Source organism: Halichoerus grypus, chromosome 1 (genome assembly GCF_964656455.1).
Source record: "Halichoerus grypus chromosome 1, mHalGry1.hap1.1, whole genome shotgun sequence".
In the NCBI taxonomy this organism is placed as follows: Eukaryota; Metazoa; Chordata; class Mammalia; order Carnivora; family Phocidae; genus Halichoerus; species Halichoerus grypus.
The window spans coordinates 44,965,849-44,981,331 of NC_135712.1; the positions used below are offsets into that span (position 1 = coordinate 44,965,849).

A 15,483-nucleotide genomic window follows, 5' to 3' on the forward strand; every position below is an offset into this window, starting at 1 on the left:
TCTCAAAAGTAGCTTAAGGGAAATTATTTTCATAGTTCCAAATCTTAAAGCATCCCCAGCAAATAAATGGAGTTTGACACATTCTACACATGTGTAGATTTTTATAACTTCGTTTGTTAATCTGGAAGATCTCCTGAACAGCAGAGACTTTCAGGCAAAGGCTAAATGAAACCTTGATGAGAATATTATAGATAGAATTTAGGCATCAAATGTGTGATTCAATTAATGATCTTGAAAGTCACTTCCCTCCCTGAGAATTTCTATCGTTAGATTTATTAGCATAGTGGAGAATTAACTTGAGGACCTGATGGTCTACTTTGACTTACGAATTTAGAAGACGTACTCATACAAATACAGTTTTTTTTTTCCAGATACCCTATTAAAATATTATTATAAAGTTAATTGAACAGTAACCCTGTACAAAAACAGTATTAAATTTAATTTGCCTCCACGACCAGCATATTGTGGACAGTCTCTTTTATGTGCGGGTAAAATGAACTATCCTGTTTTGAGCTGGTGGGCAAGAGAGCCCCCTTGAAAGACACTGACTGACCGGATCATTCAGTCAGCTGTGGTAAACCCTTCCTGTTAGTGAGGAGAGGTAGTTCGGCAGTTAACTGCAGGTGCCTGGGAACCTAGCCTCCATCCCTGCCTCTGATTCTGCAGGTGGGGTCAGTCTTTCATACCTTTCTGGGTCTTTGATGCGCCTTCGCGGGCAGACTGTTCTAAAATCTACTTCACGATGACTGTGTAACTTGTGCATCTTTAAAAAATAAGCTGTGATATCTGGAGGAGAAGTCAGTTCTCCCTTAAGGGAAAATATTCATAGTTTTACGTTTCAAGTTGGACTCAACTTGAGTTGTTAACTACTGTGGCATCACTGAGTTTTGGAACAAAGCAATTGATTCAGGATAAACGATTTCAAATTTTAAAAAACAATTAATTTATTTTTCTTTCACCCACAGGTCTACCCACGGATAGCGCCGGCATTTTGGCACTACCTGCGGGTAGAAGTGAGTAGCGGGTACTTGAATTCTCCCACCTTGCGCCTTGCACTCTGCTGGTGTGGTCTGATCTGATGCGCACATTTTGCTCCCGGTGCAGCTGCCATTCTGTGTGAACGTGCTTTCACGCCACCACCATTCCTTAGAGTTGGATCAGAAATCCAAATCACCAAAACTCCTAAGTGCAAGTTTATATAAGATAATCATCTTTCTTACTAAATTTCTGAATCAAGACCATATCATATGCATCATAATGATAAATAACTAAATGCTAAATTTTGGAAAACCATGCTTACACCTCTCTTTAATCAATATTTTTTATATTCAGAGCATAATTCCTCAGCTTAACTTGAGACTGTTTCTAGGAAAAAGTGGAATAACTCTGCTTCATTTCCTTTCTCCTCTTCTCTATCCCCAGGAGCATGAGCAGCTCACCTACTCCTCCACGAGGTCCAAGGCACCCAGTGTCATCATCACGGGCCTCAAGCCAGCCACCAAGTACATATTTCATATCCGAGTGAGGACTGCAACAGGATACAGTGGCTACAGTCAGAAGTTTGAATTTGAAACAGGAGATGAGAGTAAGTTTTACACAAACATATAAAATAAGATGTTAATTTAGTACTATTCCAATCTGACCTGATAGTTAAAAATCTAATGTCCCCAGTTGTGAATAGTCTCATCAAACAGGATTCTGTTCATGTAAATACTCATATAGTCATTTTGGTTAGTGTTTTGGTGCTATCATTAAATACCTCCATGAAATGCCTTACTCTACCACAATTGTAGTGTGGCCCAAATACATCTCTTTATGCAGAATTCATCACTCAGCTATAACATAGAGTCTCAATGGGCAGTGTTAGCCTAATTGCTTGCTAGTCTTGGCATCATAATATGATACTAATGAAAACTTGGAAGAGAATAAAGCCATAAGCAAATGATTTTAGCAGTTAGTTCAAAATTGTGCAGCTTTGGCTTGTTAGATCAATAAAAAACAGTGGTCAGGAGAAAAACTCCACTGAAATGTACATTATAAGTTTAAATATAGACACATGGGCTTAATTAGAAACTCAAATTAGTTCCATAGCCTCGACGTGTTGAAAATCAAAATGGGAGACGAAGGGAGTGAGGTGTTCCAATGTCATGTAACATAGGCTTTGAAATGTCTTATTTAGTCTGAATCCTGCTCTACCATTGAATTCGTTTTTTTGCTTTTAGAAATCTATCTTACTGCTAACTTTGTAAAGATAATATGGGTGGCTTTTGCAATGTTCCTCTATGGAAAAATGTCCAAATACCTAATTATAATAAAAATATGTCCCCATCATTGCTAAAATACCCATGTTTATATAAGAATTCAAGAATAGTAAATATATTATAAAAAATTCTTTATAAATAACAATAATAGCTACCATTTATTGAGCTTCTAATAAGTGCCAGAAATTATGTATTTTATATATATTATTCCATTTAAACCTTTCAACATCCAATAACACCAGTATGATTTTTCTAATTTTACTCATGAGAAAAGAGAATTCTAGAGAAATAGAGCTATTTGTTCAGATATATGCAACTAGTAAGAAGCTAAGCTAAAATTTAAAACTGAGGGCTACCTTTTTCCAAGGCCTGTGCTCTGAACTACTCCACCATCATGCCAAGTTCTTTCATTTGAATTATTAAAAAGTGCTAATGGTAAGATCATGAAACAGGCCACAATTCCTCTAGTTTGTCACTCCCTCAAAATGAAGCTGTTTGGATTTCAAATTCTGTGATGGAAGGAGTGTTGTCATTTTTACATTGATGAACAGTATCAATTCATAAGAATGTCCTCATTGCAACTATATCTCACTAAAAAGTGGAAGAGTACCAACATAATTAAAAAGGCACACAGCTTAGGAAGAGAGGGTAAACTAATGAATAAAAAGAACACTTATAACCTGGATGTGTAATATCAGTGATGATCATTTATAATCCTGCTGGAGACTATTGGCTTCTCAAGCTAGAGATGAAATTATTGGTAGTAGAGTGTAATTATCAAAACAACATAGCTCCATAATTAAGAACAATATAAAAATATTCAAAGTGCCATCCCTGCTATGTCCTGCTGACTCTTTCTCCCCTGCTCCCATGTCAAACTTTGCCTTCACGCAGAGCCAGAGGATGCAATTCAAGGAAAGTTTGGTCCTGGGAAGAGTCCTGTCATTGTGTTGTTCTGGCTGTGTACTGCATCCCTGCATCTCACTTCTCTTACTTTCATTCACAGATGAAGAAATTTATCTTTTTTAAAAGTATGACATTTTTGAGTATTACATCATTAAGTCAAAAATATATTCTCAGACAAATTTATAGGGCTAAATCTAGATAAGTCATTTGTGTTTATTTGGGACTTCTAGAGAAAACAATCTAGTCTAATTAAAAAAAAGTTCTGATCTAAATATGAAAAATTTAATTTGGTTTAACTCTAAATTTCAACTCATTGTACTTTCAGGACTAGAATTCTTTCTGTTACATAAAAGATACATACTTTGAAATTCCTTATCAGAAAAGGTCCCATGCTCACCAATGCCCCAGTATAATATTTATTCATCCAACAAAAATGTATAGGACACTTAATATGTGCCATACTCTGTGTGAGGTTCTGGGGATTAAAAAAGTAATAATAAGACCAACAGCCTTCACATAATTTATAGTCTAGATTTGTGGGAAGAAAATGAAAATTTAAATAAAAAATACAAGGTTAGTGACATGTACTATCATACAAATATGCAAAGGGTGCTCTGAGAGCATAGAGAAGAAATCCTAGTTTAGCATGAATGGGTCATGAAGGGGTCAGTTGGAAGGTGAGAAGATGGGGCTCATTCTTGAAAGAGGAGTAGTAAAAGAATAGCAAAAACACTGAGGCCTGAGATAGCATGAAAAATTTAAAGAACAGAAAATAACTTGGTGTGGCTGCAGTGAGGAGACAAAAAAGTGAAATGGTGGGAACTGAAGGCAGAGAGTTAGAAAGGGCCAACATGAAGGTGCTCTTTTGGCCCCGCGAAAGATATTGAGCCTTCTGATGATACTGAGGAGCTGGGAGAGGGTTTTGATTAGGGAGTAACATGACCAGTAACAGGTGCAAGACCCTATACTGAGCAATTTACACAATTCATCTTTTTAATTCTGACAAGATTATTTCTCCTTTTAGAAACATAAGTAGATTTACCAAAATCCGGTAATCGGTGAGTGGAGGTGCAGGATTAGAACCCTAGAACCATCTGACAATGGCCACAGCAGACAGCAAAAAACATGTTCTGAATCATTGATTCGTAAATGACGTGAAAGACAGAATGTCTCAGAAGAATCTGAAAAATGTGTTTGTCTAAACCTGGAATTTGGGTAAATAGAATGGCTCCCAAGTCAATTTACAGCCTAGAGGGAAAATCATTTAAAGGATCATTTTTTATCTGGTTAGTTTTAAATTGCATTTTCAAAGCATGCTGTTTATATCCAGAAGAGAATTTCAGTGAATGATGTCATAGTAGGATATGGTCAGGTTTACTATAAATTCAGGTATATAATGATATGAATTCCAATCTCCAGCATCAGTCTTTTTCTCTTCATACCCTCCTAGCTCATCTTTTAATTTTTATAGCTTTTGTTTCCTGAGTAGTGCCTGAACTAAGTTCTCTCTTGTGCATTCTATTTAATTAACTAACTTTACAATATATGCATAGAGATAGGGGTGGGTTGGGGAAGAGAGATGAGGTTCTCTCATTTGATGGTCTGGTTCAATTTTTTTTTTTTTTTTTTAAGTAAGCAAAGTGAAATACTTTACAATTTAATTCTCTCTAGCCATATCTGTTTTACTTGCTTCAACTTTTAGTTTGCCAACAAGACAGTAATATAAAATATGAAAAAACTCCTTTTCAAAATCATAGTATTCTGGGGGCGCCTGGGTGGCTCAGTCGGTTAAGCGGCTGCCTTCGGCTCAGCTCATGATCCCAGGGTACTGGGATCGAGCCCCGCATCGGGCTCCCTGCTCGGCGGAGAGCCTGCTTCTCCCTCTCCCTCTGTCTGCCGCTCTGCCTACTTGTGCGCTCTCTCTCTCTGTTAAATAAATAAAAATCTTAAAAAAAAAAAAAAAAAGATTAAAAAAAAAAAATCATAGTATTCTGAACCCACAAATGTTCTACAAATATAGTGGCATCTGAATAACAATCACAGTTACTGCTCTTGCTCTTCCAGACCAGCAATTGGATTTTTTTTTCCAGAGTCAGATTATGTAGTGGAAACTGGCTAAACAAATGTAGAGATCAGTAATTATGATTGCTCGCACTATGAAAAGAGCCTACTTGACCTAGACCTGTTGGTTTCTGCTCTCCCCAAGTCTACAGAATAACCTCATTACATATGTATATATGGAGAGATAAATAGATGACAGATAGATGGGTAGATATAGGTAATTAATTGATTGATAGATATATACATGAATAGGTAGATAATCACTCCTGTATAATCACAAAAGACTTTTCTGTTTTAATGCTGGTATTTCATATGTCTGCTAACCTCTCTTTGACAAAGAATGTACAACTAAATATTATGTCCACTAACAGCATTTATTGAGTACCTATTGTATACTTGTCTTTTTATCAGGTACTGTAATTGATTCCCCCACCTTTTTAGAATAGATACAACAAAATTACAATAAACTACAGAATCAGTAGTAAGAAGGTAAGAATATATAAACATTCCATGTGGATCTTCTTGAGACAGGTGAAAGATCACTGTATCTTTCAGTGTATCTCAGAAAAATCTGAAAAATGTGTTTGTCTAAACCTGGAATTTGGGTAAATAGAATGGCTCCCAAGTCAATATAAGAATAGAAGATTCCCAAAATATAAGGCTCCCAAAATATAAGAATTTTCTCAGTATTAAAATGAAATTCATATTAGGCGCAAAACTATCAAACACACACAGATTAGGTACAGACCTTTTTGGCTTATATGAATGAAACAATAGGAAATTTTTACCACCTTATATTTATTATAATTTTGTCCTTATTTTCTGGAGAAAATGTGCTTCTTTTCAATGGAGAAAAAAATAACAATTAAAATTAAAAAGTTATCTACATAGCCAGTACTATCCATATCCTTGCAAACTTCTCAAAAAAGATGTTTGATATAATTTTTAGCAATAATAACATTACACCTACATTTTTTTAGAAAAAGAAATAAAAATAATTTAAAGATAAGGAAGTTAAACATTTGGTTATTTAAAACACCAAGACTTTTTTTTTTTAATTTATTTATTTGAGAGAGATAGAGAGAGAGAACTGGGAGGGTGGGGAGAAGGAGGGAGAATCCCAAGTAGACTCCCCACTGAGCACAGAGCCAGACACAGGACTCGAACTCAGGACCCTGAGATCATGACCTGAGCTAAAATCAGGAGTCAGATGTTTAACTGACTGAGCCACCCAAGTCCCCTAACACACCAAGACTTACCTAATATTCAAATGTATTTTAGAGTAGCAGAAAGTAGTTTCATGTGTATATCTTTTAAAACCAAATAAACTATATCCTTCTATATTGCAGCCTACTTGAACATTTTACTTAAACACTGGAAGTGAACTTATGAAGCTATCAGAAGGGTGCAGAATCCATAGCTTAAAGCCAATTTTTGAAAGAAAGCTGGAAATTTACACGTAGTAATTAGCAGTTTACCTCTCCCATTGCTTTAATTGTTATCCAAAAGACCCAGGAGAAGTATACATTGTCAACATGGAAGCAGTACATTCTTTTCCCCTGGAAGGATTAATTATACATTAAATTTTAGCAACATACAAACTTAGGTTTTTACCTATAAGCTACATAAAGCACTTTTGTAACACAAAAGCCACATCTGTCAGCATTTTAAAATGTATTATTTACCAAAAGTAGTAACAATGGACTAGGTTTATATCACATAACGTAACCACACAAAAGTCATCATGATCAACGTTAACTAACCAAACAATAAATTACTGAAGCATACTGGGTATTTCAAAATAGAATCTTATTTCATGGCTTACACATCTATACAAAAAGTGTTAGTGTAGATACAAATGAATGAATTTAATCACTTAATTATTTTGAAACACCCATAAGAGTTAGCTATTTTTAGTATGGTTTCATATTTAAGTAATTTGATTAAGTTTAACAATTTATAAATGGGAAATGATCCTGGAAATTAAGGTTCAATATTGTATCTCTTGTTCCTTCTTCTCTAATTTGTTCTTTATGTCTCAATTGGACTAATTTTTCTATACTCCACCCTGTACACTTAAAAACTCCAAAGCATTGAGTATTTTCTACCACATAAAATGTGAATTTCTCAACAAATATTCAAGTCTCCCTCCAATCCTAATACAGACTAACATCATTCCTGTCCCATCTCCCTCTACTTAACACAAACTCTGAAAAAATGTATGGATGCTTTATACATGAAATTTTCTGATTCTTCATAATTTCTAAGCTTCTTCTATGACTTCCAACTGGAAGATTCAGAAACCTATCACGTTATAAATGGTCAGTCCAGCTCATCTGCTACCCCTCCTGAAATGTTCTGGATCAGTCCAGGGAAAAATCGTCACTCTTTCCTCAGACGTTCTATATTTTATTGTGCAAGTGCTCAATTATTTGCTAAATTGTTAGCTCTTTGAGGTTAAGAACTAGAGCCAGTGTATCTTTGTGTCTCACGAAATGTCTTGTTTATAGTTTCCAGTGCATATTTAATCAAATAAATGAATAACATATAATTTTTAAAAGGCTAAAATTGGGAGAATAGCATGTTGCCTGCCAGTCTAAACAGAAAGAATCAAATATTTTTATTTGCCATGGATAAACATTTTAGCTTGTTTTATTTTGGCTGTCAGGCTGTCACTGGCTTGAGTTGTATAGAAACATGATATGTGGAACTTTGATTACAAATTAATTGTTAATTCTATAATTGAGGGCATTTTAGGTAGAGTTAAATGATATTCTTGTTGTTGTGCGACATATTTTCTTCCCTAAACTACCTTTTAAAAAAAATCTCTATTATGCTTAAAAAAAAATTCTATTGTGTTTGATCTGGTCTATTGGTTGAAGCCCAATCTGTACTGCTTCAATTACTTAGGATGAAATTAGCTACATCATTATTAACAGTAGCCAGAAATTTGGGGACGGTTATTAATGGTGAAGCATGAAGCAGAAAGAGGACCAGCTGACCCTGGTGGAGTAATAAAAAAGTTAATTAATCAAGCAAGAGGCAGATTTCATATTTATGAGTCTACCCAGAGGAGGATGAATTCAAGTATGTAAGATTTTAATTTGAAATAATCTCCAATCAATACAACATTTTTTTTTCCCCAATCAATAGCACTTTCAGTTTTGGCAGCCATAGCTATCTAAATGCAAACATCAGTAGGAAAGAAGAATTTTCTAGCAGTTAGGTTGTCCAGCTATAAATTGGCCTACCTTATGAAGTAATGAATGCCCCTCATGATAAGAATTTGTACTGAAACTAGCTGGATACTTTTTTAGCATATCATAAAGGAAATCCTTGCTTTGTTTAGGAGGTTGTGATACAATTTTAATGTAACTTCTAACCTTGAGATTCCACCAGATAATATTTATTGAGTTCTAATTATTTTCCAAGCACTATTCTATTCTTTGTGGCTACTAACCTTTGAAGTAGATACTATTATCATGTCCATTTTATGGATCAGGAAACTGAAACACAAAGAAATTTAGTAACTTACCACATTCCCACAGCTAGTAAGTGTTGGAATGGGCATATTATATTATATGGGGATAGTATTTTTCATATTAATGCTCAAAACTAGGACTGAATTCCCTTTATACCCAGTCAGTGTTTTTATTTTTCTTATTCAGCTTGGTCATTACCTCTGATTTTCTACATGATTCTTTTTTTATTCTTGCCTCCAATTCTTCACCCTCCCTTAACCAATTATATTCTTCCCTAACATAAAGTGTGTTTGAATACAAACACAGATTTTCAGAAGACTATAATTATATATAAATCACCATGCATCAAGTTCAAAGAGCTATGTGTGTTTTAATACAGATTTCTAGATTAATGCACACATGGTAGACCAAGTATAACTCTAAAGGGACAAAATAATGTACTTAGTCTGACTACCTTACATGAGCAGGGACTTGGTGAAGAGTAACTGTTTGCATAGAGAATGGAAGTCTCCTTTTAACAAGACTTTGATAAAAAAAAGGATATTTTGCTTCCATTTTGCCTGGATCAAATGAAGACTTTAAATGATGGGAACCAGGCTCATGTACTGTAAGACAGATTGAAGGTTCCAATACGAAAAATAAAGATCATAACTTTGTTAAATGGGCTGGAAAAAAATCATTGACTAATAATATGTACTTAGAAATTATAAAATGTGCATATTAACATGCAGTGTTACAATTTGTCTCAAATCAAAAAGGGAAAACAGAATATAGGCTTATTTTAAGCCAATAACCTACAGCAACATATACAAAAATATGATTTCTTTGGGGTATTAGCCAGCATCCCTTGACTGGAAGTTTTGTGGGTTTTTTTTTGAAATCAGGAACCATTTCTTATTCGTTTTTGTGTCTCTTATATTGCTTTGCTGACACATAGAAGGCTTTCAGTGAATATCAAATAAGTTGATATTGTCTAGTAAATAGTCAACTAGCATGCATCTGTTATTTCAAACAAATTACATGTATTCTATTATTTTATTATTTTATCTATATATTTTCAGTATCTTATTTGTATTTTTGTGCATATATATTAATAACAGTGTGCTGAATGCTGGTCAAAGGGTACAAAATGTCAGTTATGCAGGATGAGTAAGTTCTGAAGATCTAATAATATAGCATGGTGACTATAGTTAATAGTACTGCATTGTGTATTTGAAATTTTCTAGAAGAGTAGATCTTAAATGTTCTTACCACATACACACACTCTCTCACACACACATACACACGCACAATAACTATGTCAGGTGATGGATATACTAATTAGCTTGATTGTGGTGATCATTTCACAATGTATACTTATATCCAAACATCACATTGCATACCATAAGTATATGCAATTTTTATTTGTCAGTTATACCTCAATAAAGCTGGAGGGAAAAAAAAACAAATATGAATGATAAACATTCTCTATCTTCAGGAAGCTCACCATTAAGCCACAAAAGAGACTCTTCTAACAGAGTTTCCTATATATGCCATTCTCAAAGTCTAATTTTAATTTGACTTGATTTGGGAGGAAATGGATTTTTTTTCTATCAGCTATCATATAAATTGCCTGAATTTTTCTGTCAAGTTATTTGACTTTACAACCTTGAATTCTTCTAGAGAGAAAAATGTTCCTTAGACATTTCAAATTGCTTAGATTTAGTGAAAAATATATTCCCTATATAATACATGAAGGATTACAGCCATTCTTCAGACTACACAAATCAGTTTTATTAATTTGTATCTTGAAGTGGCTTTTTTAAATGTCATATTCTAGTGGTTAGGAAAGCATTAAGGGCAAAGTAAAGAAAAACTAATCTCTTATATAACTATATATAACCTAGCTGGAACTGCTGGTGGGATTCTTAATTATGGCTGATCTCCTACTTCCATCTGTTGCACAACTATGTACTCTGCCCAAGACAGGATAAGGAGTATTGTGTTATTCAGTAGCTACTTCTGGAATGTATTCTAAAGCATGAGGGGAGTTCTAGCTAGTTGTGGAATGGTGCCCAGTGGTGATACATAGCTGTGGTTTTTACAGGGAGAGGGCAGAAACACCTGATGCTAGGATGAAATTGTCCTTTAGGAAATCCCAGACTGCAAGGATGACACAGCCCACAGGGCTTGCTTCCTTTTACAGCTTGCTTTCCTACTTCCCAGTGGAATTCTATCCATATGGTAAGAGATCACTTTTAGAGCTGAAAAACTTGACAGTTGAATGAAAGAGTTGTCAAACTGTCCAAGGTGGGTGAAAAGTATTTTATATAAAATATATAAATACTAAATATTATCTGCCTATGTCAAAACGTAAAGACGTAGTTTGAGTTTTTCTATTTGTATAGTACCAAGATGCAATAAAAAATAAGTTTAAATTATCTAATGTAACATCTTTTAAATCTGTATTCATTCAGTGCAAGTCATCTGTTGTTTTTTTAAAAAATTTTATTTATTTATTGGACAGAGAGAGACACAGCGAGAGAGGGAATACAGGCAGGGGGAGTGGGAGAGGGAGAAGCCGGCTTCCCGCTGAGCAGGGAGCCCAATGCGGGGCTCGATCCCAGGACCCTGAGATCATGACCTGAGCCGAAGGCAGACGCTTAACAACTGAGCCACCCAGGCACCCCAAGTCATCTTTTTTTTGCTGTACCTCACTGGGAAGTCACAATACTGAATGGACAGATGTTTATAAAATAAACCCAGCCAGCTCTCTCAAATCTTGTTTGAAGCATTAATAAACAGCTTAAGTATTTGCATTACACTATACTTTTTCAAGAGAAACGGTAGTTCAGTGAATTTAAGGTAAATAACAAGAATTTCTGGCAAAATAGCTGGAGCCCTTTAAAAGATTTAGCTGTGTGTGCACAAACCGGAGCATGACATGCATGAGCATATTACCGCACTGTAAAGATAGGCAAAGTAGCAGAATATGGTAACTTTTTTTTTTTTTTTTTTTTTTTTTTAAAGATTTTATTTATTTATTTGACAGAGAGAGACACAGCGAGAGAGGGAACACAAGCAGGGGGAGTGGGAGAGGGAGAAGCAGGCTCCCCGCGGAGCAGGGAGCCCGATGTGGGACTCGATCCCAGGACCCTGGGATCATGACCTGAGCCGAAGGCAGTCGCTTAACCAACTGAGCCACCCAGGCGCCCAGAATATGGTAACTTTACCACCAGATATAAAATAGCTGATTCACAACAAACCGAATTTCATATTCTCTTATGCTTTTGGAAAACTGAGCATCCTTTAAAAAATGCTCTTGCACTATAGTTATTTTTAAAATAAATATCTTATATTTGCTGGATACAAAAAGAGAAAGCAGACTAAATGGTTTTTTCAACAAGCATTTTCAGCATTTCTGTAAACAATAAACAGTGCAATATTGCTTACTGAATTTAGCATACATATTTATACGTGCATACATACGTGTAATACATATATTTTGCATTCATGCACTCTTCCTATTCTCATTTTGAGATGAAGAAATGAAATTGACGGTGTCTTAAATATTGTTGCTTAAGTTGTTATCCTTGGGAGTAAGAGAGTTTATTTCTAAATTTGATACAAAGTTTGTTTCTAAATTTGACATAATGAGAGAGAAAGTAAAGGGCATGTGAAAGGAAGCAGCAAAAGCTAAAGCAAGCAGAATGTTTAATTGTTCAATTTATTCATTCAGTCTTTCACTTGGTCTAAAAGTACTAACCCATGGGCCAGATATAGAAGGAGGCGCTGTGGATTCAAAGATAAAAAGAATAGATTTGTTCCCTGCTTTCACAAAAGCTTGTGAGAGGTTCAGAAAATTATACAAGGTTTCAAGGTTGTATGTGACAATTTGGGGAGCACAAGGAGAACCCAAACAAACTTATATCAAGGAAAGCTTCCAAAAAGAAGTGCTATCTTAAAGGAAACTTTAAAGTTAAATAAAACGTGGCCATGCTAGTGAGGGGGGTGGAGGGTGAGGTGGGGGTAAGATAAGAGGATCGGGGAGCTTCTGTTCTCTCATGTGGGCAGGCATGCAAGTGTACAGATGAAAGTGAGTATGGAACCTTCTAGTAACTGAAAGCATTTTAGTGTGGCTAGAACTGTGGTTTTCAAAATGTGGGCCCTGTACCAAAATCAGCAGCAACACCTGAGAAAATGTTAGAAATGCAGATTTTCAGACTCTCACCATATACCTGCTGAATCCGAAACTCCGGGGGTGAACCCAGCATTCTGTTTTAACAAGCCCTCCAAGTGATTCCGAGGCACGCTCTAGTTAGAGAACAAGCAGCTTCAACAGAGGTGGGGGTAAGGAGTGTCGGGGGTGATGATCTTGGTACAGAAAATACAAGACATGTGACTGGAGTCATAGACAGGCAAGGGCCATGCGATGCTGTCTCTGATCTTTCCAGGAGGCCGAAACCTTCCTGAGTTTTTATTTTTCTTCCCTTTATCTGTAGTTTGGAGACGGGCAAGCCAAACGGAATGAGCTTCCCATAACTGACTTCTCTGGTACCATTGCTAACACATCTAATTTTCTCACCTTCATTTTATCCACACTAAAAATAAAACCTTCCAAATATCTTTTTCATTGTCCCTCCTATAGCTGTCATAACTTCCAAACTCCCTAGAGACTATTTTAGCTTTAGAATTCACCTACCGAAGGTGCTGGAACCTTGGGAATTATCAATTTAAATTCTAACACATGCTTGTTCTCTGCCAGGATGTAAGCCTGCATATTTCTCCTTGACAGTTCATATTTGGTATCTGGACTTTCAAGACACAGTGAATTATGACCTGTTCACCAGAGCCTCCTGAGAAAACTGGAGCTGAGCCATCTCATGCCAAACTTTCAACAAAAGTTGGTCAGTTGCAGATGTTCTGGAAATTATCTGGAAAACTTCATGAATCTAGATATCATAAAGGTGATATGTTAGCAAAGCAAAGTTAGATACCAAGATTAATATGCCACACAAGGGTGTCATGGACTTGTCTCAGGCTAGGTTACTTGGTTGGATGGTCTAATTGGTAAAGACAATGTAAGCCTTGGTATCTTGGCTCATGACCATTCTCCACTTTAGACATTAGTTTCTCATCAATAAAATAAAGGGAATGTGCTAAATGAGCTACCCTTGCTCTAAAAATAGAGAACTTCTGAGTGAAGTAGTTAAGGATTTGGGCCAGACCAAGCTCTGCTATCCCTAGGTATTAGGACCTAAGGAAGGCTGTTTAGTCTATGTTAGCTTTGCTTTCCTCATCAGAAAACTGGAAATTTATTTATTTGTTTGTACACTGATTTATTAAAAAATATTGGTGAAAACACCCTCTGTACTCTGTACTAAGTGCTGTTCTACATGCTGTGGATATAGCAGAAATAGACAAAGATACTTGGTGTCCTGTCCTAGAGCTTACGTTCCAGAGAGGAGGGAGACAATAAGCAAACAATGAGTAAAGTATTTAGAATGTTAAGTGATGCAGAGCTCTGGTGTGTTGCCTAGACCTCCCCTTCAGGACCCAGGCACTTACCTAATCTCTTAGCTAGTGGGAGTGCGGCCTGCTGAAGGCTCCTGGCTGAATTCCTCTCCAGACATTGCCTCTGTCCAAAAGAAGCTGCATTCCCCAGAGTAATTTCCTCTCCCCAGAGGTGGACAGAATCCAAGTCTGGTCATTGTGAGGCACAAAGCTGAGTCCCAATGTTCATTTCAAGACAGCTGTGAAGGGTCATCTTGGCCCTTGAGATCTGCAGAGGTTTTTGTAGCTACCACATGGCAGTTCAACTGCTCCCTTTTCCCATTTCTGCTCCCCTCACTTCCCAACCTGTCCATGCTGAGGTCAGTCCTCATTACACCTGCTACCTGCAAAGCCACACTGCAGAATCTGTGCCCCAGGAAACCTCCTTGAAGCCAGGTGATGAGAGATGCTCTGGAGGAGAGTAAAGCTGAGAAGGAGAATAAGGAGTGCCTGTCTTCTAATGTGACCACTAAATGTTAACTATCACTATAATTTGAATTATTGCTGTGAGCTAGGAAGCTGGCAAGCACTCTGTGGAGGAGGGCCTTCACCTTGGCCCTGAAGAAAAGGAAGGATATAAATAAGCAGAAAGAACAAGGAAATTTTTCAGGATAGCAGCTGATTCATGCAATTCAACTTGGCAGATACTTCACAGATAGACAGCTAAAGAAAACTAGTGAATTTTAGTTAAAAGTTCAAGCTTTGGACTTAGCCCTGGATTTAGATCTTGACCCTATCACTACCTTTGTACAAGTCAGCTAACCACTCTATGCCTCAGTTTCCACATCAGGAAAAATACGGATAAGAATACCACCTACTTTCTAGTGTTCTTGTGAGTATGCATTGGTTCAATGCATGTGAAGTACTTAGAATATCTAGTACTTCTGTGGTTAGGGTTCAATAAATGTTGAGTATCCATACTGACATTATTGGTATTAATTTTCAGCCCTAAAATTCCACTCTAGAAATTTCAAAATTGTCTTTAGAAAATGAAATAATATTCTTATCTTCTTGGATCTAGACACCCTACTATAGCAATCAAGTCATTCTCTGATTCTTCACTTTGACATTTATTTTTCATGCACATTAGCTTACCCTTGAGACAGCTGATTACTCTTGGTGTTATAGTTTTTTTTAATTTTATAGGTGACATATAAGGGTGAGTGGGATTCCCCAGATGAGTTGGCCTCCCAGTGCCTAAGCACTGGAGTGGTGGACAAAGCAGCTCCATGCTTGAACTT

At 36.2% G+C, this 15,483-nt stretch overlaps 1 protein-coding gene across 8 annotated transcripts in view; it reads left to right on the forward strand.

Moving 5' to 3' along the window:
• EPHA6 (EPH receptor A6) overlaps positions 1–15,483 on the forward strand; it is an 815,440-nt gene that overhangs the window by 551,674 nt on the left and 248,283 nt on the right. For all 8 annotated transcript variants that reach the window (XM_036070278.2, XM_036070279.2, XM_036070280.2 and 5 more), the window contains one exon: positions 1,423–1,585. In XM_036070278.2, coding sequence (XP_035926171.1) covers positions 1,423–1,585 — 163 coding nt within the window. The remainder of the gene's footprint in view (positions 1–1,422; positions 1,586–15,483) is intronic.